The 23,245-nt window shown below is 34.3% G+C and overlaps 1 protein-coding gene across 5 annotated transcripts in view; it reads right to left on the minus strand.

Moving 5' to 3' along the window:
• Positions 1 to 409: 409 nt before the first annotated feature.
• The window catches only part of DGKB (diacylglycerol kinase beta), a 333,031-nt gene continuing 310,195 nt past the window's right edge, over positions 410 to 23,245 (minus strand). For all 5 annotated transcript variants that reach the window (XM_036402463.2, XM_036402471.2, XM_036402486.2 and 2 more), the window contains 3 exons: positions 14,762 to 14,882; positions 13,053 to 13,113; positions 410 to 2,872 (listed from right to left, as the gene is read on the minus strand). In XM_036402463.2, coding sequence (XP_036258356.1) covers positions 2,765 to 2,872; positions 13,053 to 13,113; positions 14,762 to 14,882 — 290 coding nt within the window. In that variant the 3' untranslated portion in view covers positions 410 to 2,764. The remainder of the gene's footprint in view (positions 2,873 to 13,052; positions 13,114 to 14,761; positions 14,883 to 23,245) is intronic.

Below are 23,245 nucleotides of genomic sequence, written 5' to 3' on the forward strand. Positions count from 1 at the left end.
TCTTCACTTTTTAAGTTCTCTTTCATTACATCAACCATTTTCTATTCATATTATGTTTCATGTACTCTTAAGTTTTTCTCTTCACCACCAATTCTTTTGACCTGAGAATGGTTTTAAATTATTAGAGGCCATGCTAAAAAAACCCCAAACAACTAAGATTAATAGAAAGACAGCCTCTGCTGTGAAAACCGTTAATTCAGTATAATGGATGCTCTGTTGTAATTTGTTACAGCAAGAATTTATATACACTGACCAGCAGATCTGATTTACTTTTTATATGTCTATTCAGAATTGTATGTAATTGTATAATTCTGATGGCATGGACTCCTCAATCCCTCTTTATTTATATAAAAAAAGCATGTTGTCACCAACTTGCTGTCACAGACTGACGCATTTAAAATTGCATACATTATTTAGTAATAGCTTATGTATAATTTTATTTGTTTTCAGAGTTACAATGTTCATGAGATAATCATAGAGAACACATTATATATTATTGTTAAACACATTTTTGCCACAAAAAGTTGAGAGCATTGGTAGAAAATCCTATGTCAAGTTATGTGAAAATATTTATCACCTGTAACCATAATTTCATAAAACCAATATACACTTTACGTAATATTATATCAGCAAATTCCTTCATTTTGCAAATAACCTTTGCTCTATACTTATGCATGTTTGTAGTTCAGTGCATCAACTGCTTCTGTGTGTGTGTGTGTCTGCAATGCACAGGAAAAATACTAGTTTACTCCTATGGTAACTGTAAATGTCAACACCACTGGACCCAAGAATGGTGAATACAAGATCTTAATTTTAGCGAATAATCACCTTCATATTTTTCTACCTAATGCTGAACAAAACATTAATTGGCATTTACCTCCTAATGTTTACAGAACATAGACTGTATATTTCAAAGACATAATCCTTACCAACTATATACTGACTTTTATTTTAATGTCTATTATATAAATTAGGACTCTGTTGAATTCTTATACTGAGGAACAAATGATAGTAACTTTATTTAAATACATGCACAGTACCGTGCACTACAGCATGACGAAGTATTATTTTTAAAATGGATGAATGAATCAATAGAAAAATAGATTTAATAAATAATTAACATTTTAAAGTCTGGATAAAAATGGGAAATCATGCATTTCAAGCAAAATTTTATTTTTTCTTGTTTTTTATGAAATCTCTGAGAACTTAAGACATGCAGAGCTGAGAAGCAGCTCACTCTGAACAAAGAACAATGTAAAGACTGCACAAAAAGTTTTGTTTGAGATTGTTTATATGCAAGACTGAAAAAATTTGCCATTCTTCGACTTCCCTTCAACATTAGACAGTGCTGTGCAAACCTCAGACAAATCCCTGTATTATGATTTCTAAGCTGTTAGGAAGTCTCTCAGAGAGCTAAGAAAGTTAAAACCTGAGCAACTGCCTCACCAAAATTTATGACAAGAAATGTCTGGATTTCAGAGAGCAAACTACAAAAGGGTAATAGACAACAGGTCATCATTTCCTTGAGAGATTAACTTAGGGGATGAGTAATTACGGATAGCATAAATTTATAAATTATAATGACAGAAGAAAATATGTTTAATTTTCTAATATTTAGAGTTCGTATCGATGTCTCAATATTTAGCATATGTTACTATGTCAATCAACTCATGAAACAATGAAAAGGGAGTATTTACTTGAAATTAATTTAATGTTTTTCCCTACCCAAACATTTGTCTGGACATTGACAATGCAATCAAAAGAACTGTAAATTTTCAGAAGTGAGTCTACTCCAGTGAGTTTGATTAATTATGCATTAACCCATTTCTCTGAAGCATCCTTCACGAAATCTTTGGTGGGAAATGCACTTTAATTAGGCATGAGCTTTGGTTATTTGTGTGCATATGCACTATGCTATTGGTCTATGTGGAGAATGATTTAAAGTTTGCCATGTTACAGAGATGTATTGCTCATGAAAATAATTCTAGGGTTTCAACAAACACTGATGGCTAGTTTTGCAATTATTATTATCTTCACTCAGCATGATCTTAGTCCCATAGTTTTTGCTCAAACTTTCATCAACTTTTATTCTTAACAAAAGCTTACTCTAACTTACACAAGAACAATCATGATCATTTATACTGTGCATATTGTTAGATGTTTTCAGCAGGTACAGTTACACATGTACATAGGAGTTATCAGAATAACTTACAGGATTTTAATACTTAGTTGAATAAAAATATTCTCAGGGTAGAAAGAAATTATAAACTAAAAATAATGGTTAAGGAGACTTGCTATGATTCTACTCTGAAACAGGTCAGATTGACTATTCAGGTAAAGATGTTTGATTGAAGAGATATTATTGAACTTATGGCATATGGTTATTGTAGTAGAAAAAGCTGAAACAGAAAAGAGAAAAAATCAAATTATCCATGACATTCTCTTCCCATATTCCATGGCAGAATTAGACCACAGATTAGTAAATGGCAATGCATGCAACAAAAAATATGCTGTATCACTGTATGTAAACATCTGCTTTCATCATGCAAAATGCCTACAAAACTGTGACAACATCTTTTTCTAGTAGCACAGTTTTACATCAGCTCAGCTACAGAACAGTTAAACCAAAATCCAAGATTTTGCAAATAGAAGATATTCTAAAATTCTTGAAAGATTTCCAGCATAAATATTCCAAAGCCCAACAAAGCTAATTGGTTTTTTTGTTGTTGTTGTTGGTTTTTTTTATTAACTAAACTACATAGGCTTATTCCTTGCTGTGGTTCCTTGTTCTTTTGATGATAGAAGAGAAAAGACCAGTTTTTGGAGGCGGTCCCATCAACATGGGGGCTTGGTTCTTGTGAGTAATTTTTATCTGAGGAAGAAAGAAGAAAAACAGAGTTATGCCTTGAGCTAGTTCAGTTCCAGCTATCTGAGATGCCTGATTTATCTTTATATATAAACTTCCAGACCTGCATTGTTTAACCAAGCTGAAAGGAAAATACCTGGGTTTTTTATGAATAATGTTCCATATGCAGTAGATCAATCTATGTGTAATAGTTTTTCTGCAAATAATTTAAATTATTTGCAAAAAAATATATTAATAAACACATGCAATAAAATACATGCCAATATACAATCTTACTTTTTGAGTGTGGGATTTATTGCTTGCTGTTGAGGAAGAATTTAAAAGTTGGAAAGAACATACATGCTGACAGACCAAGCTGTTGCCTATTATTAAGATATAAGCTATGTCTTTACATGCTTTATTTATACATCTAATCAAGCTGTACTCTTTTACCACAGGACAGTACTTAATTTCAAAACAGCCATGGTGAACAAAAGTATAAAGTTAATACACATGAAAAGGTCCAAAAAGATGAACTAGCATTCTAATTTGTTAATTAATTGTTAATAGAAAAGACTCAAATATTGAAAAGACTATTTAAAACACTTTGTAATACTGCTCTAAAGCCACCCGTTTTGATTTCTTTGATATAGAACTACGAATCACCTTAAATGAGACAACCTTAAAGTAGATTATGTCTGCAATTTTCTCTAATTCAAGTCTAAATTAGAGAAGACATTTTATGAATGTATGCTATGCTCAAAGCTAATTGAAAGCAATTATCAAAGTGGCATTTTGTCTGTGACTTTAAGATACATTGTAAGATAATAAATGATTCTCATTATGTAATAAAAAGGTCACATCTTGCCTTTGGGCTAGTGACGTTAGGAGTTTTTCAAAAGCAATCCGAGACATTTTCTTTAGTGAACTACGACTAATACAAGAACCATCACTTATTAAATATCAGTTGTCACCTGCATAGTACCCACATCAGAGATGGGTATCTCTTTCAAAAAGAAACACCACCTCATTAAAAACTGGAAAAATATATCTCTTAAAGTGCATACCTGACATTTTCAAGTTAAAATGAATATCCTTCACTTGTCATTCACTAATAGTAAATGAAACAAAAAATGTATGTCACGTGGAGAGGCTCATTAAAACATAGATCAGGACATTTCTTGGGGTGGAAATTTACTTTACAATGTAAGAAGACAGAAACATAAAAATCTCAAAAGACTCTGTGTCTTGGTTTAACTCTATTAGAGCCTTTACTTTACTCTCCAAATGCTCATTTTCATGCCACCTTAGTTCATTAACTTCAAATTTCATGTGGGACCTCTTTTTGTCAAAACTATTCATTAGTATCGAATATAGCATATGGGGGGTTCTTGGCAATGTAGATTACTTTCACAAGGATAATAACTCTGGCTTTCAAAGACTGGCACCAATATATTTTCTCACAATAAATTCTGCTTCAGGCATCACTTGGAAGCCAAATCTGTAGTTGGGGTAAACTGGCATTATTCCATTGATGTCAGTACCAGCTGATGATCTGGTCCTGGAAAATTGCCTATTTTTGTAACTTCCACATGCTTCCTAAGACGTATTTTGGGGATCAGGAGCAGTGATGATATCAACCTGATCCTGAGGATCATGACATGAAATAACCTACAGCTGGTGTGAGTGAATTTTTCAAGTCATAAAGGGTAAAATCTTGCTTATTGCAAGATTTGGCCATGATGTAGCAGTAGGAATGCCTTTAAGTTTCCTTTGTGAGGTAAAACATAGTAATTCCATCCTAAAGTGAATAAAAGAGCAAAGCTCAAAAGATGGCTTTAGTAGGAAGGGGTGAGGTAATCCTGAGACCCCGTACAGATTGCATGTCGGGTTGGGGCTGTTCAGTGCTCCTCAGGATGAATGCAATTACATACTGAGTAAATGTTTATCATTTGTAATGTTCTTTCTTGGCGTGAGCCATCTGTTTCAGAGACCACAACCTCTTCAGTATGTTACTTCCTATCAGCTGAGATCAGCTAACATGCCTGAACATGATTAACCACTACCATGCGTGGGGATCAGTCCTATATGACTCTCTCCAAGAAACATTTTCAGCTGTTATGAATAAGCACAATTCCAATGGTGTAAAATATTTCGCATTCTGAAAATGCCACAATAAAGTGTAAATTTAAAGTATATTTTTTCACTTAGTCATGATAGTGTCTATTAACATCGCATTGGTTAACAATGATAAACATCAATTCCTCACTTTCCTATCCTAAAAAATTAAATAAATGGAAACATCTTATTTTTGGCTGATGAAAAAAGATCAGTATGTTTCTGAACCATTGCAGTACTTTGCCTGAAGAAGGCTAATTTTGTCTTTCTCAATACTCTCAGGCACTGCAATTCTGCCCTGGTCTCTCACTTCTGCTTCTGTTCTCATACTGGCAGCACTGCCAGAGCTGGAGCTGTGAGTTTGGGTGACAAGTGACAGTGCTCACTTCAAGATGGGAATAAGCACTGAGGATCTCAGACAGAGAAATAGTGTTGTAGGTCAAAGTAGGGCCTAACATTGAAATTGCTCTGTGGGAGGACAAAAAGAGAGCAAGAGAAAGAAAGAGAGAGATATCTTTACTTAGAAGCAACAGAGACTTTGTTAAGTTAAAAATTCCTGCTTACAGCTCTATAGAGATTCTGTGTGTGTGTGTGTGTACAGGGAAGGGTCTAAAGACTAATATTTACCTTTCAGTTTCTCTTCCATTCAGCAAGCATCTTCATGTCTTTTTTAGTAGAAACAAAATTATATAAGTTTTAAAAAAGACCCTTCTTTAAAATTTTTAATGTTTCCTAGATTTACCTGTGAGTTACATATACAACATGCACATGAGGAAAAGAGATTGCACAGACAAAAATCCAGAAAGCTAAAATCCTAAACTAATGTATTTTTAGGAGTTGATAATATATACTTATAGAAATTACTACGCAATTCTGGAAAACAATTTTTGAGATCACTTACTCAATTTATTGAAAAGATGTAATAACTTGAGGGTAATATAAAGAACATTTTAAACATTAATTGAGTGCCTGAACTGCTGCTGGAAGAAAAACAAAAAAAACCTAGGCAAACACACAACCACCCCAAAAAATCCTAGCCAACCAAAAAAAACCCTCAAAACAACAATTTCCCCCAAACATCAACAAAACCCCCAAAAAACAACAACAACAAAAAACCACAACAAAAAACCAAACCCGAGCCAAACAAAAAATACCAACAAACCAAAAATACCAACAAAAATACCAACAAACAAACAAAAATCCCCAAACAAACAAGAAATTATTTTACATACTTGGCATAAATTTATATTTAAAAATAGACAAAATCAGAAAATAATAGAATTCCATTTTGGGGGTAAGTCTGTAGACACCTGAATTGCTAGGATACCATGGATTTTTGTTGGAAGCCCGCTCCACAACCTTCTAGGCTAAACTTAAAATGTTGAAGCCAATGACAAACCTCTTATTCACTAACTGAAGCCAAGATTTTATCCCATGAGGGTTGGTATATACAGTAAATATTTATCTAGCAGAAAAATCTTGCATTTGCAGAAATTACCTTTCCAGTATTAGAAAGTATGTCCATTGATTGTATTCGTGGCAATAAACACCAGGTCAAATTGAAAGATCATAATTCTAAAAAGAAGAGATGATAATATCTCCCTATATGTCATAGAAAATTTTGTGATAAGCCTGAATTTTTGATACTAAAAATAATTCAAAATGCATAAACCAGGTCTTTATTTGTTTTAGGAGCAGTCAGAGTTTCAAAATTGCCTTGAAGCCACATAAATATCCACTATATGAAATGCAGTCAGCATAAAAAATTTTAGCATGATAACAGTATCTTTTAGGTCAGTCAGTTTTACTTTCATGTTCCTTTTTCTGCCCTATATGCTGGTTAACTTTATGCTTCAAAGAATGCCTAAACATTTACTATTTACTATTTCAGAAGACATAGTGCTATAAATGCAGGTTTTAAAGTATTGCACTAGCTGACAACAGTAAACTGGAAAGAGCTAATCAGCTCTGCTTATATTTCAATTAAGGTTAAAGAACATATTACTGTATTTTAAAGACAGAGGGAAAAAACTTCCAGAAAAAAACCCAGCCTTATCCAACTGGATCTTTTAGTTTATGGTCACTATTTTACATGTTCTCAGCAGGGTTTAGATGTTGGTTGTTTTGAGGGTAAGTGGGTTTTCTCATAGTCTAGATACCCAAATGCTGCTCCTCTTACAGGAAATGGAGAGATGCAACTCCTCTATATCACAGGAGTGCCAAATAATTTTATCTTCCTTAGGTGATCAAGAGCGTATGGGGAATCGTGTTATGAATCAGAGTGATAGAATGTAGGCACTGCTGAGAAAAATTAACCTGTGACTTGCATCATGTGGCATTTCGGGCAAAATCTCTCAGATCTAGACTAGTTGTTTTAAAAGCGTTATGCAACACATCTTAAATAAATTTCTAAACAATATTATTGTGCAAGGTGCAATCAAATCTAATCAGTTTGGCATTAATTAAGCTCTAATAATATACTCTAGTCTCTCTCCTAAGTAGTGTGATCCGTTTCCCCTTCACACAGGTAGATTGGAAAACGTTACAGTGTCATCATAATTTTTAAACATACTGAGAAAATGACAGAGCTGCAAAATTAAAATAAATGATTAATGGCATTTTTTTCATGTTTTGTACTAATAGGTATCACTGAGGTTTTAAATTAATAAAGCTGTCAGCTCAGGGTTGTTACAAATCCAGTGCAGAACTAAAATGGAAATTATGTATTCCACAGATACCTAAAGATGACACTCTGGAATATTTTAAATTTTAATTAGTAGGTGCAATTGTTTTTCCCCCTCCTCCCTAAAACCACTGCAAATTAATTGGCAATTAGTCACAACTAATTCTTTTCTTAACAATCTGAACTGGAAAGAAAGGTGCACTACATGCTAGAGTATTTGTCTGGGGTGCAGAAAGCACACATGCAGTAAATTGCTTTGTCAATTACAAAAACTACTGTTGTGAAATTAAGAAAAAAAATATGCATACATAAACAAAAATAATTAAAGTGCAGTGTACCTGTGACCACAAAAAATAATGCCCAGCTGCAAAATAAAATGTTAAAAACTCAATAAATCAATCTGGCCTTGGAACAGAATGCACACTGCTACTCAAAAGGGAAAAAAAGTGCAGCATTTTCGTATATCATCAAAAATCTTCTCTAGTGATTTCCATTTTTGGGTTAACTATGTAGCAATTGGCTAACATTCTATTGAAATCAGCCACCATATCTAGGACCCAGCTCCTGTTTGCTCTCAAGTGGCAGATGCAGTAGGTCAAATTCTCTCATTATAAAGGACTGATAAGAAAATACTGGTACAACCAGAGACATGGAAAAAAGATGCTTTACAGACAGAGTCTAGAATATAGCTGCAGCTGCTTCATGTGATGTGTGAGGTATTGGAGACAATGGATCTATATAAAAGCAAATCTGTAACTCTCTTTTAGTTTTCTCACCTAGCTCTGGCACACAGTGATTATTAACAAAAGCTTGGTTGGGTTTGGTTTAAGTTCTTGTTTCTATATTTAACTACAGGAGAGTAGGATCCCTGTGCCCTGGCTCATCACCTCTCTGGGGACTAAAGGAAAAACTAGAGAGAAATCACTCATTCAAAACTAATTTTTAAGGTACATTCAAATGAGAGTGTTTTGAAATACTAATTTTGTGTAACATTATTCCATTACTTAGTGAAAGTATCAGTAAATGATCAGGAAACAATGCTGAAAATACTGTGTCTCAGATACCTGTGAAACTATGTTTCTGGTAATCCATTAGGTGAGCTCTGACTGTGGGTTTTTATTTTTGTTTCTTTATTTAAGCAATATTCTTGCATCTTCTATAGACATTTCTTTCTTCTACTTTTAATCTAGTGTTTCTAGAAGCTTGACACTCTTTCAGATATCATGCCAAGCAAGTCAGGAATAGATGAAAGAACATAAATTGCAGTTATTTCTAATTAGGATGGAACATTGTTATAGATTTTTTCAAAACATTGCTAATAATTTATGTAGCTAAATTGAAAGATTACTTTTCTTAAAAAAACCCTGATGGCTAAAGCTAGAAGTTTATTGAATTAACTTGAGAGTCTTTGAAGTTTCATTACTATTAATGACCTGTTTGGAGATCAGGTGAAACCATAGATATCTTTCATGTTGCTATATTTGTCTGGGAGAGCTCTGATAGAATTTCTTCCTCAGCTAATCAGACAAGATGTTTAACATAATATTAACATTATCATCTTTCCTTCTCCCAAAGAGTCTTCTATAAAAAAACAGTGAAAACAATACAATTTGATGCTCAGATGCTTCATCTTGTAATACCAGAGCAGACTGACATTGTTAGATGCTGCATTCTGCATGTGTTCAACATACTAAATAATTCTGGATGACAGATTTTTACACCGAGCCACTCACACCTCTAAGAATGCACAGAACCTACATGAGTGTGTACCTGCTCTCCTGTATGGATGATAGGTGCATAAGCAATATATCATAAAATATTTAAAAGAAACACACAACTATTTGTTTACTCCTAAAATTGACCACAGAAAGGAAAAATCACAGATCACAGCTTCTGGAGAACTACTGCATTATCTACCACATTCCACAATATTTTCTCAGAGCTCACAGCATCATTTTGGAGGAGCATGGCCTCCATATGCATGAGAAAGGACAGTCTCAGCAACTCATGATGTTTGTGTGAAAGTTTTTTCCCAGTCAGAAAGGAGAAGCCACAAAGAGAAACATATTGATTCCTTCAACAGGAAGTAAACTTCCAAGCCTGCATGTGCAGGCTGTATCCTACACATAATAGGGATTTGAGGCCAAACTTGTTTTCCTAAATGGGCATAATAGAAAAGCAGGAGAATTTTGATAAGGTTGAACTTAATTTCTTGAAAAATCATTTGGAAAATACTCTCATTTATATCAAAACCTGAAGCAATGTAGAAAAGTACTTTTGAGCTTAAGAACTTGCAAGCTGGGTAAGAGTTGTTTCAATACATGCTGATTCTATGAACTTCTTTCTCACTTAGTCTCTATAATATTTATAGATCAGTCCTTAACACTACTGAAATTCCTAAGATACCAAAATAAAGTGTGTTATTTCAACTTCATAAAAGACAGTTGAAGGGGGAAAGATAGCAGGTTTTGTTTTTTGCTGTTTGGTTTTTTTTTTTGTGTTTTTTTTTTTAACAATAGCTTTCTGGCTGGAACACAAAAGAATCAAAACCCGAGGCTCAGCTGCTGTGTCTCACTGATGTGTGCAACCTAACAAGGTGCAGACTTCTCTCTCCTAAAACTAGTGAGATGGTATATCCAAACACAGCTTTTTTTCCTTCAAACAACATAGCTAGTAAACTAATAAGTGCCTTGCCTCAGCATCCTAATGAGAAAAGAGGTAGCCTGGGAATGTCTCCCCATGTCTCTGCACAATGCAGGAACGGCAGCATCTTTATATACAGGCCTCAATTTCTTATAATGACTAGAGAAAGAAACTTCCTAAGAGGCAAAAGGAAAGGAAAGCCAAATTATCACAAGTGTCTAGGGAACTTTATAGAGAGTTTTTTATCTGGCCACGATGATTTATTTTTTCATTTAAAAATGTGTCACTATACATTTTATTTCATTTTGGGAGAAAATGACAGTTTTTTCTCTAAAAAAGACAAACCTAATGATTTTTATATTGGCCTCCTTATTAGTTTTCTGAAATTTGAGCCCTTGCTGGCTCAAATGACTGATTACATAGCTGACTAAGCCTAAAGAATTACTTTTATTTTCTGGAGGTTTGGTATAGACTCTGGTTTGGATACACATCACAGATATCACCCTGGTATTTCCATGATCGCGTACGCTTTTGGCTTCCAAACAAAGATCACTGTGAAGTACAAACTCAGATATCAAATCTTGATCTTTGGTTGAGAGAAACCTAATATCTACCTATGTCTAAGGACATAGGTGGATATTATCTTCCTATTATCTAAGGAAGAATTCCTAGCTACTTTGCAGAGAACTTAAAGAAAAAACTCTACTGTAGTTAGACTTCGTGGGGAGGAAAGAGGTTGGACCATATATGTTTTTTACTTTGTAGGATGTAGGAAACAGAGTGTGGCACATCATACAAAGATGCAAGGAGCTATTACACTAAATACTGAAGCTCCTCAGCACAAAAAAAAAAAACAAAAAAACCAAAAATGAATAAAATAACAAAAATTAATATTTCTATATCTAATTCATGGAAGTGCATTAATATTTCTATATCTAATTCATGGAATGCAAATAGTTCATGTATTTTTTCCTCAAAGACTAAACAAGTACATTCAACAGCATGGTTTTCTTACACAGCACCAAGTATATTTTTAAGCAATGGTAAAGCAAAAGGAATAGGTTCCTCAGAAGAGTATATGCCATTTCTATCCCATTTAAAACTGGACAGCAGTAATTGTCAATAGTAATTTACTGTTTCCTCAGGGCAGTAATTGAAATGTAAGAATTGTCTTTCTTCCCAGGTTTGTTCTCAATTGCACAGGCAGCTTCTGCTAGCATTATCAATCAGATAACAGGGATTCTGCACAGACCAAGCATCAGGACAGAAAAAAAAATAGCACATGTTATTGCCAGCAACCTTCCATAAGTTCTCTTCTGTAATCTGGCAACTGAAAAATTCCATGTCTTTTTCCTGAACAACTGCTGGGTTCAGTACTATTGCTCTGCACTGAGCCATCATTGTAGAAGAGGTAAAGATAATGATATCTCTTAACTCCAAAAGGTTTTCTGCAACAAATCTCATAAAACCCCCACTGTTCTGCCTTCACACAGTATGTGTTTCTATGGTTCTCCTCACATTGCAGAATCTGAGCACTTCCCTAGAGAATGAGACCTCAGCATCCTTCCCTCTGTTCAGCTGTACTCTATGGTGTATCTGGTAAGCATGAACTACCACAACCCTCTTCTGCCATCCTAACCCATATATTGTCAGTTGCACACCTATTAGCACCTTCCTGAACATTGCCACTTTTATTTTTTGTGTATAACTTTTAATTCTACCAGAGACATAAAGCTCATGAAAGGAATTCAGTACCCTTTTCTTGAAAATTGCTCCCATTTGTAGGATGGGATAGTACTGTAACATAGTAGTAGTAGTACTGTAACATAGGATAGAACTGTAACAAGGATTTCTTCCTTGTTACAGTACTATTTTGTTATATTTACAAGCTGCAAGGCTATAGCAATTCATCTACTTAAAAGTACAGGTCCTCTTTAGGTAACCAAAATTAGTAGAACTTAATAAGAAAATATATTAATATGATTACACAGGACAATAAACAACTTTGATTTCATCAGCCTCCTCTCTGAAGGCCTGGTTAGCCTCTATAATTTATTGGAGAGAGATGAAAACAGAGAGTTCTTACAGATACACCTTTTCTTGCATTGTCACTCAAAGAACCTTCTCTGAGAAAGTTCTTATCCTAGCCTAGGCTATCCTAACCTATGCAAATTGATGTTTGTATGCCCTCACTTCCAATGTGTGGGTTCTTGTTTCAATGAAACAAGAAACTAATTAATTTCCTTTATTTACCCCTTAAACTGTAAGGACTTAAAAAAAATATTAGTCCTATTGTATAATTGAAGCAGAACAGTTAAGACTTCAGCTTTATTTAAAACTTTCTTGATATGAACTCTCAAAAACACAATAGAAAAGCTTTCTAAATTTTTAAGACTAACATTAGTTACTCTCTACATTTTAGCATCAAAACAAAGATTGAATTTTCCTCAGCAATAGAGAGCCAAAATCTGATACACCATCATAAATAAATTGCCATATTGGGTAAAGGAATACTGAAACTGCACTCTTCAAGTATTTTCCAAACTTCTGAAATAGATGTCTTTTTATTCCACTCTAACCTGTGTTTGAATTCAGACTGACAAATTGAAAATGCAGGGAGTACTGAAGTATATAAAAACAGTTGGTGAAGGTGTTATTTAAGAAAACTGAGTTAATACTGATGAAAAAAGTTGTCTTCTAAACATAAGAGAAATATTTCTACCATTGAAAAGAAGAGAAAGAAAAATAATCAGTTGCAGTTACCGTGCAAGGAGTTTGCATCCAAGGTTCTCCATCTATCTGCATAGGCAGAGACTTGCTGGTCCTAAAGGTACAAATTTCATAATATAAGAAAAAGAAACTAGAAAAATTGATAAATGTATTTATGAAAAAGGCACATATGTGATGGCATACAGATATAACCCTGATTCACCCTAAACTCCTTTGGAATTTCCATTATGACTCAATATGCTTACAAATGTAACACAGTCAACTTAAAAAGCTTAGTCTGATTTTCAACATACAAAGCAAAAACATGGCAAATATTAATGCATCTTGCTAGTAATACACTACTCTTTCATGGAAGAAGAGTCTGTAATTTGTGAAATAATGAGTGAATGACACAATAACAATAATAGTATATAGTATATATATTATTCTACTATAAAGGAAATGAGAAATAAATTTCAGGTCTGTCATCACCACTTACTACAATCACTGTGTCTGAGTTAGACAGAACACTCACAGAGAATGAAGTTTGCACTATATTCAGAGTCTTTAGCATGCCATGTTATAAATTTAAATTGTTAGCAAAGGGACACTGATTTCAACAGAAAGATACAGACAGTATTCCCTCTCCAGTTCTGGGTGTCACGTTAAGAAAAGTGTAGCAAAATGAGAACAGAAAAAAAAAATTACTACATTTATGGTCATTTCCAACCCTGTATTTTTGTATAATAACAGTTTGCACACAAGATTATTAGCAATAGCATGGAGGGGATAAATCTAATAATGGAAAAATTAGTGACTCATGCTGGTCAATGGAAATTCTGGTTTGGATGTTTTTTGAAAACAAACTAACATTTCATGGAATTATCCCTTATCACCTATGGCCATAAATGAAGGAAGAATTTTTAATGAGCTCTCAGTTTATAGTTCAGGAAGGGTTCCTACTTATTTTTTTATTGTTGCTCTTCTGTTTTAGGCTCATAAGTGCAGAGCTTATGGGTTTAATAAATTTTGGAAAATTCTTACTGAGGAATTCTTGACTGAAAAAGAGATGGTCAATTCCTTTTCAGTCCTTATTTAATCCAAAAGATAGAATAATTACTTTTTCCTTGTGTTCTAATTCAAGTTTACTCTATTGTGAATGTTCTTATCTTAGAAATGATAAAACACAATGAAATTAGAGTATTCTACCATCATCGGCTCACACACACCAACAGATTTAATAATAGTGGCTTGTCAGAATTCAGTAAATAACAAATAAATTAAAAACAGACCACTTTGACTTCCACAGATCAAAAAGTGCTTTACAATTACTAATTACACACTACTATTCCCTGGTGTGGTATGCATTATAAATGGGTTAAAAATGTGACAAAGTAATGCTAAATTACTTTTGGCTTGAAATTGCATGGAGTATATGTCAACAATAAGCCCCAAGATGTTCATGCCTTATTCCTTCTGCTCCAAATGCTTGACAATACTTCTTCATTGGACAAAATGGCGCTTGAATACAACATGTGAAGATTGAATGGAAACAACCTCTTTTTAGTTTTTTGACACATTTAAAGAAAGGAAGATGTATGGGCATAGAATGTAGATGGAATAGATTAATTCCATATACAAAAATGATACTTTCACAAGAAATAATAATTATAATTATGACTGTTAAACTACAAAAGAAAGTCAATACATAAAACTCTTCAGTTTCACTCCAACACTGCAGTGTAAATTAAAGCTGCTGATACCTAATGACAACAGATGAGCACTGGGCAAGCCGTCTTCCAGCACTTTTCAGACCTGTGTATATCTGTCCCATCTCCATGGCTCCTTCCAGACCCACCACTTCCATAAGCTGGTCACTTAGATCTGCAAAAGTTGAAAAAAATCCAGATTTTGGCTTGTCAGCACTTTGAAAGCAGTCATATTGACCAATGAGAACCGTCAGAAGACAAGCTGACAATAAAAGATGTGGAGAACAGAACAGGCAAAATTATTATTCCTAAGGAGAATTACAGCTTTAAGTTGGACACAACTGGGCCCTGCTGTCTCACAATTCTACAATATCCTAACCAAAATTATTCTGAAATAGAATAATTATATCCATGGTTACATGAAGACGAAAGAAATAATTTCATTATATGAGAAAATAGAAGATATTCCTTCATTTTGATTACTTGACACACAAAGAATGAGATGTTTACAGTGCAGAAATTTATGCTTTTTATTTTTTCAACAGATATTTAAAATCTGTAAAGAAAAAGTCAGTGCTCCAGACCCTATTGGATCCTCTTCTATACAGTACTTCCCAGACAATGTGTACAACTCTAATTCAGTCTTTACATGCATGCATCATTATGATGAGATTTTGCATTGGATCAGCGTCTTAATTAGTACAGAGATGCAATGCAAAAAGGCAGAAAAAAACATTAACTATCCACCTAGTCTTCCAAATTTGTCATGCTTGTTTGCACTCAGTTATATGTTGTTTGTTTCACACTTCTTTTTGACTAAACAGTACTCTGGCATTAAACTTCAAAAACTATTTAAATGAAAATTAGTTTACTTGTCTTCAAGGAGTAAGAAAAGTTTTGTGTAGAATTTCAGGTACAAACAGATACCTAAGGAGTAATAAGCAGTCTGCCTTGAGAAGCAACCAAGCAAGGTAATGAAATATTATCCAGAGTCAACTAGGGGGTTTTGCATGAAATCATTTGTATTCTCCTGCATAAATACATGGTGCCATGACCAAAAGGACAAGAAAAAAAACATTTCTTTTCTAGCTGTATAATATGTGTATTTTATAAATTGGCTGTTAACATCAATGTTTCCAAAAGGTACATTGTTCAGTGAAGCAAAGCATTGAGATAAAATGTTAGAGTATATCATCACACTGAAAAAAACAAAGAAAGGAGACCACATTACTCTGTGTATTTTAAACCCCTCAACCCTTAATGAAGGTAAAATTTCATGCTAAAAATCGTATCTATGAGACTATTCCAAAGTTTCAATGGGAGTCTTCTCTGTTCACTTCTTTGGGCTTTCAATGAAGGTAATTAACTGAAAGAAGTACTCTGATGAGGGAAAAAAATCTATTAAAAGCAAATAGGGTTTATGATCTGGATTATTCTGTTTCCAGCAGAAAATCTGATACTATCCAAAGCCTTCATTTTTCTTCTTATACTTTCTTAATATTTTCTGCTTTATTCATTTTTTCATCACAGTGAAATCAGTTCCATATACTACTAATGAAGAAAAAAATAAACAATGTTCTTTCCATTAAGGGAAAACAATAAGACAGTCAAAAGTTTAAAATGTACAATACCATTAATTCTAGCTATATATTTTTATAGCTTGCATCCACGTAACACATGTAAGCCTAATTTTGTATGTCTGGCTTTCCATTGCATTTTTTTTTCTTAAAACGTTTCCCATAAGTAACATTTAAACTTAAGTGAGATTTAAATAAATGCTGCTTTTCTTGGTAGACACAGAGACTTAACTGGGAAAGAACTACTCATTTTCAAAAATTTATATATTATAAAGGCACATAGAACTTTTTAGATGTAGTAAATCATTAAAATGTTTAGCCAAAGAAAACATCAAATTCCTATTCACTCGGCCATTAGAAAATTATTATTTTTTAAAATGGAAGAATAATTAAGAACAGATTTTTATTTCTGACAGCTCCGGCAATATGTGCAATATTCAGAATAGTGACATTTTCAGGGATATATATTTGATTCATAATTTTTCAGGACCTGTGAGATTAGTGCCAGTAGCAGCAGGGTAACTAAGGGCCAAATCCTGCCCTGTGATCTATACTGTACTTCTCATTAAATGTGGTATATTAAACATTGGAAGACGGAACTGAACAATACTCTCATCTACCAAAAAAGTGAAGCCGTTCAAAAACTTCACATGTGCAGCGGCACATTCCCAAAGTGGAGTTATTTTAGGCCAAATATGAATATTTTTAGAATCAAGCTTAAATTAGACATTACTTTCCTTAAGAAGCAGTAAAAACTAAAGCAAATATAACATGCAATTATTGACTGCATTAGTTCACACTCCTGCCCTTGCTGATATATTTGACCTGATGCTTTTGCACAGTCATATCCATTTCAGCAAATCCTTGAGATATATTGGCTTTGATAAGAACTCGAGTGAAAAGTGGAAAAGGGAGTGTATCTATTTTAGTCCCACTCTTCAAGGATGTTACATGGCTATTGGTGCACTGGTTGAATATAAAGAGTCAAGACATAAACAACGGGATGATATTTCTTCTTAAAGGTCTCCACCAAAGACTTAGAAAGAGACTAAGTAAGCTCTGTTAAAGGAGATCTGATCTTCTATTAAATTAACAGATAGGAAAAGGGAAGTCATTCTTCACTCTGGTGGAAGTTTATCACTGATTTTTCAGAAAGATCAATGCAGGCCTCTGTACTGTGCAACATACACCCCAAAATAATCTGGAAATAGAAGTAGACAGTGAGTAATGAAGATTCAATGAAGGAAAAACAAAACCCAATTATAAAAAAAGTTTAGGAATTTTACAGTTCTGAGTAATGGGGTTTTACAAAGGCAGAAAGTTCAATACATGTTCAATATATGTGACTTAATGTCCATGAGGAGAAAGAGCACTCACTACAGATATGTAGACTGTTATATACATATATATATAACATTTGGAAATAAATATGGTGTGTATGTCTCCATGTGTATATGCTTATTTTGCTGGACTATAATTGATACTGTCATACTGGAATGAACATTGTGGAGTTACTGTGGCAAGTTCTATGAAAATATCAGCTCATGCTCAATTTATGATCACCAAATACTGCAACTGGTACATCCATAAGATATGGAATTTGTAGTTCCAGTTCACTCAGCAATTCAGAGGAAGAAAAATAACTGGAAATGACAGAGGAACAAATGTGGTAACAAATATGGAGCAACTTCTGTATGAAAATAAATACTTCAGGAAGTGAGGAGATGAATGGAGGAAAGATGACAAAATACCAAGTGCACTGGAGTAGGTGAAGACAGTAATGTAATTCAGTATTTCACAAATGCAAGAACTGAGTTTTATAGTACTTCTAAAAAAGCAGGAAATCCTTTTTACATAATACCTTGTTATGCCATGAGGCCACACTAAACTGAAATTACTTAAATCAAAAATGATACATATTCGGTAGGATAGCTTGACAAAAAAAAATCACAGTAAGTTTGCTCTCTCATGCTTTATTTCTAATACAGGTTGGTGTTAGAGGTAAGATACTGAGCTACACCAACTTGTGGCTTGATCTAGTATCACTATTCTTGCTGACTTCTTATGCATCTTATAAAGCGTAGCAGAGAATAATGAATGCAGCCACTCACTAAACATCACTTGTCACTTAAAACAGTTTATAATGTGTACTTTTCTGTGACATGTATCCCTATTGTGTTGGAGAGCTCACTGTGAAAGTCACTCCTTTTGATCCTCAAATTATATTCTTGTGTCTCCGTGTCTCTAACAACTATAAAGCAAAATATGTTTTTCTTTTAAGGGATGCATGTCTTGTGTTTTTTCTGCATTCTACTGATTTTATTTCAAAGAGAAATTGATTTATTAAAAATATGGATATTGATCTAGTACCGATATCCAACTGTGACGGACAAAGACTCTCTAACAGTTTAAAGTTAGAAAGTCTATGTTTATTGCAATGCTGGGCAGCATGAGGGATAGCTCCCAAATACACACCGTGATTTACAGGGGATTACAGAGTCCTTTTATCCATACAAGTATTGAATGCCCAAAATACAAATACGTATTCACAACTTTGGTACATCCCATTCCCCAGCTTCGTATGGTAATTAGTCCAAAAGCTATTAAGCATCCATAGTTTGTTCCTTGAAATGGGTTGGTGGTCCCTTTCATGGGGAGAGATCCCATCATGAGGAAGTAAATTAGGTCTTCCTCGTTCTGACCTTTCTACCTTCTCAATGCAACTATGACAAATGAACCCTTGGTAGAACTCCCAGTCCCCGTCTTCAATTGGTTTCAGAACAGAGGAGGCCTACAATTGTCTTATGTTCCTAAAAGCTATTTATCAGTTTCTATATTCTTCATTATAAAGCCAGCTAACCAAACATTATGTTGACAAGAGATCAATTACTAGTTAATTACTAACTCTTAACTTCATCAAGGCCTACCCATTCATTTTAATTAACTCCAACAAAGCTTATCTCTAACAAAAATCTTAGCTCCTCTAAAATCTCTGAATTCCTTAAAGTTTATGTCTCAAAATAATTGGTGATTTAAGTGATAAAGTTCTTAAATTCTTCAATATGTTTCACCTATTATAATTAGTCTTAGTTTAGGTTTAGGAAACGAAATGTTAGATTTTCAAGATGAATTTCACAGCTAAGAGTGAACAAAAGCAACTATCAGATACTGCACAGTTTTTCCTTCTAACCAGTTCATTTAGTTGCCTAAGGGAGAGCTGAGGTCTCATAGGTAAGCTATCCCAGAGAGCATCTCAGTCCATTAGGAAAGTGTTTTCTGGCTGGTGCCTTGGGGTTCCCCAGGCCGTTTGTTCTACTTTGAGCCCTGTGAAAGAGCTGAAGACTCTCGCTTGTTTTCTATGTGAATGCGCCATTAGAGTGTGTGGGAATGTTTTCACAGCACCATGTCTCTCCTGTCTCTTCCACAAACCAAAGTACTTCACGTGTCTCCTCCTATTAGCCCTGTCAGTAAACAAAGCCAGCTCTCCCAGGGGAGCAGTGCTGTCAGCAGACGGTGATGAGCATGCAGAGGGGCAGCTGACCCCTTGCACTCATTCCTGATGGGGAGATAAAGTCACCAGGGAGCTGACTGCCCATTTCTTCCCACAAGGCAGCAGGAGAAGAGAAGTTCAAACAGAAACTTGCACAAGTGGCAGACAAAACATTGTATGTGACTGTAAGCCCTTTACAGCCCTTCCCAAGGCCCAGAGAAACACACTTGGAGACTTTAAAGTTTCCTAATGAGTTTACGTTATCCATTATCTTGGCATTAGCTGAATGCTTCAATATTCAGAGTGAACACACAAGAGAAAAACACATTTGGAATTCATCTATGAAGATAAAGCAAGGAAAACAAAATGGGGTAGGGGGTGGGTGGGAAGAAACATGGTGTGATTAGAAAAACTGATTTACATAGAGAAGTTTCCCTCTGTAATGGAACTGGTTCTGATATCCAATCTATCTTTGCAATATATAAATATTGCTGTCCTGGCAAGAGATTGAATGACTCTATTATAACTTGGGGTTACTGCACTCACTCAGGCACATTTGCATAAAAACACTGTTGGTCAGTGGTAAATCTGTCTCTGGCAGCAGTTTGTCTTCGAAGAGAAGGGGCTCCATAGCTTACTAAATGTAATCAAACCCTAGTAATCATCACTCTGGAAATTTTTTGGTTCCAGTTAAAATACTGGATAAGAATTCGAAAGCTGGTATGATGCCAGAGGATCCTTGAAAAACTCCCAAGCTCAGTGCTCTGCACCACATGAATGCTTCAGTATCTTCCTAGAACACAGCATGTATTAAATCTCCAGTTACCCATTATGCAGGAATGTGAGGTTGCTTCCATATGCAGTGATAGGGACTGTTGTAAAAAAATGCTAGAAATGTGTTTACTGTCATAATATTTTCCTGATTTCAAATGAACACCTTTTTCTAAATTCCTGGTTACAAAAAATTAGTAAATCTTGTGCAATCTGTACATCCTGGGTTTTGTTATGTCTTCCTTTAGAGAAGCTACCTGAAGTAACATTTGCCTCAACATTTGTAATTGTTTATATCAGAGTTGTATCCCAAGGCCCAGATGATGTCAATGCTCTGTTTTGTTACTGATTCACAGACATATACAAAAGACAGCTTTCCTCTCCAAGAATTTATAGACAAATAAAACAGACAAAGCATTGGGGAAAAATAATATTATTATGTCCATTTTACAAAGTGAAAATTGTACACAGACATGTTTAGGTCCTGGAAAATATTTGTTTGCATATTCAGCTGAATATATTGTGTGTAGACCCAGAAGAGTCATAATATTATTTCTACCACATAAAGTTAAGCACAAGAGACTTCAGAACTGACCTGGCCAAGATCACATGTGAAGCTTGGAGCAGACACAGGAAATAAATCAGCAAATCCTGAATTTTAACATTCTGTTATCAGAAGTCTGTTCTCTCACTTAATGTTGACTTCAAGGATATATATCAAGTCCTATACCTATGGTAAGTGACCCTGTTTTGAGTATTTCATGTTGCTGAGTTTGCTTCTAAACATTAAAATCTCAGGTGGATCTATACATCCATTTCATGCCAGTATTGATTCTCTAGCTTTTATTCTTGTCTTCATATTTTGTTTTCCTAATATTAAAACAAAACAAGCTAAACCTTCCTCTTAGTTTGAAGGAAGATATATCACTGATGTAATTCTCACCCTGGAGAGATACTCAGATGTGGTGATAATAAATTAGGCATATATTTTATGTACATAAAAACACACAAAAATGCAAACACATTTTATACCTCTGTGGACACACACAAATGATATATATTACCTACATTTAAACGTATGTGAGAAATTCAGTAGAATTTTGCTCCACCATCAGAATTGATGGTGCACTTAATAGCCCTAACGGGATAATGGGGTAAGATGCAAAAGTGCTAGTTTTGTCACTTAAAATGAATGCAATCAATAAAATCCTCTCTCTGCTGAATTTAGTGGCATAATTCTTACTCAGTAAGTTTCAGTGGAACTCGAATTTCACCCAGTATCTTATCTTGCACCAGTCTAGCACACAGGCTCTATCCTCAGATGGAATCATTTAACAGACACAGCTCAGCCTACTACTGTGTAATGGATTTTTTTCTGTGTACACAATCATCTCCCAATTCTCATTAATCACAGAATGATGAGTTTCTCCCCAAAAAACAGAAGGATAAACAAGGAAGAATCAGTCCTTACAATTAAATATTTTATGAAACTTTTTAATGTGCACAGAAGACCTTTGTAAAACTTTTCCTAAAGTGAACTTTTTTCCCCCAGCTTAGTAAGGGAAAGGAGAGTTCTTCATAAGAACTTTTCTGATTAATGGTAAAAGAAGGAAAAAAAATCCAGCAACCAAAACCAACCCACCCCAGAGCATTCAAATAAAATCACTTCCACTCAGAAACTATTCCCAAATATCAGTGTTAAGATGTTCAAAATTTGAAACAAGAGATCTCATCTTCCAGTTTGGGAGATTTTTATGTATAAGTATTTTATGGTAAAGGTTGGCAGACAAAATGTATTCTTTTTTATTGGATTTATGTTTTTAATAGTTTGAGGTACAATTGCACTGAACATGCTTCCACACCAAAAAGCTCCCCATTATTTTAATCTGTATTCTTTTAAAAGTTATTTGTTCAAAAGGATTTCACTGTGTTACTCTTATACCCCCTTCATCCAAGAGAACAAAAGCCATTCTATGAAAGGAGTCTAAACTTGGACAAACCGTAAAAAAAAAAGAAAAAAGCAAAGTTCCTCTCTGTTTTTATCAAATTTGATTGCTGCAGCTGTTCCCAGTTTCTGTATTTTAAAAATAGCCTTATTCAGTGCCTTGTTGGCTAAAGGCCAGAGTACCATTAGAACATGCTGTACGGAAAACCTCTATTCAGTTACAGATACAGAAATATACTTAAGATCAGTGGGGGTCATCTGCAGCAAACACTTGTATGGGGGAAAATGGAATTTTAATGTGCTTGGACTGCTCACCACTTTTAACAGATATTTAAGAACTTCAAACCGGATATCTTCCTATTTGTACTGGTGCTATCATATTACTGAGCACCAGGTATGATACAATATGAGCAAGATCATTTCAACTAACAAAAATAGATCTAATTCTCAAATTACTCCTTAGTAGTTCTGGCATTCACTTTAAATGGCTCCTAGTAATACTGGATATTTGATTAGCCTATAAAAATGCCACAGACTAGAAAAGAAAAATACAGTAATATTTATGGAAATGTAGAAATCTGATCAATGAAAACCAGCTTTGAATTGTACATTTCTAGGAGAACTAGTACTAACATGGGATAAATGTTTCCTTTTTGCAGGGTTACAAACTGTATTAACAGCATTATCCCTATATTTGTCGACCAGAGTTTTTTTGTCATCTGCCAGAAAGAAATGTTCACTCCATTTCATGAGTA

Source organism: Molothrus ater, chromosome 1 (genome assembly GCF_012460135.2).
Source record: "Molothrus ater isolate BHLD 08-10-18 breed brown headed cowbird chromosome 1, BPBGC_Mater_1.1, whole genome shotgun sequence".
NCBI classification, from domain to species: Eukaryota; Metazoa; Chordata; class Aves; order Passeriformes; family Icteridae; genus Molothrus; species Molothrus ater.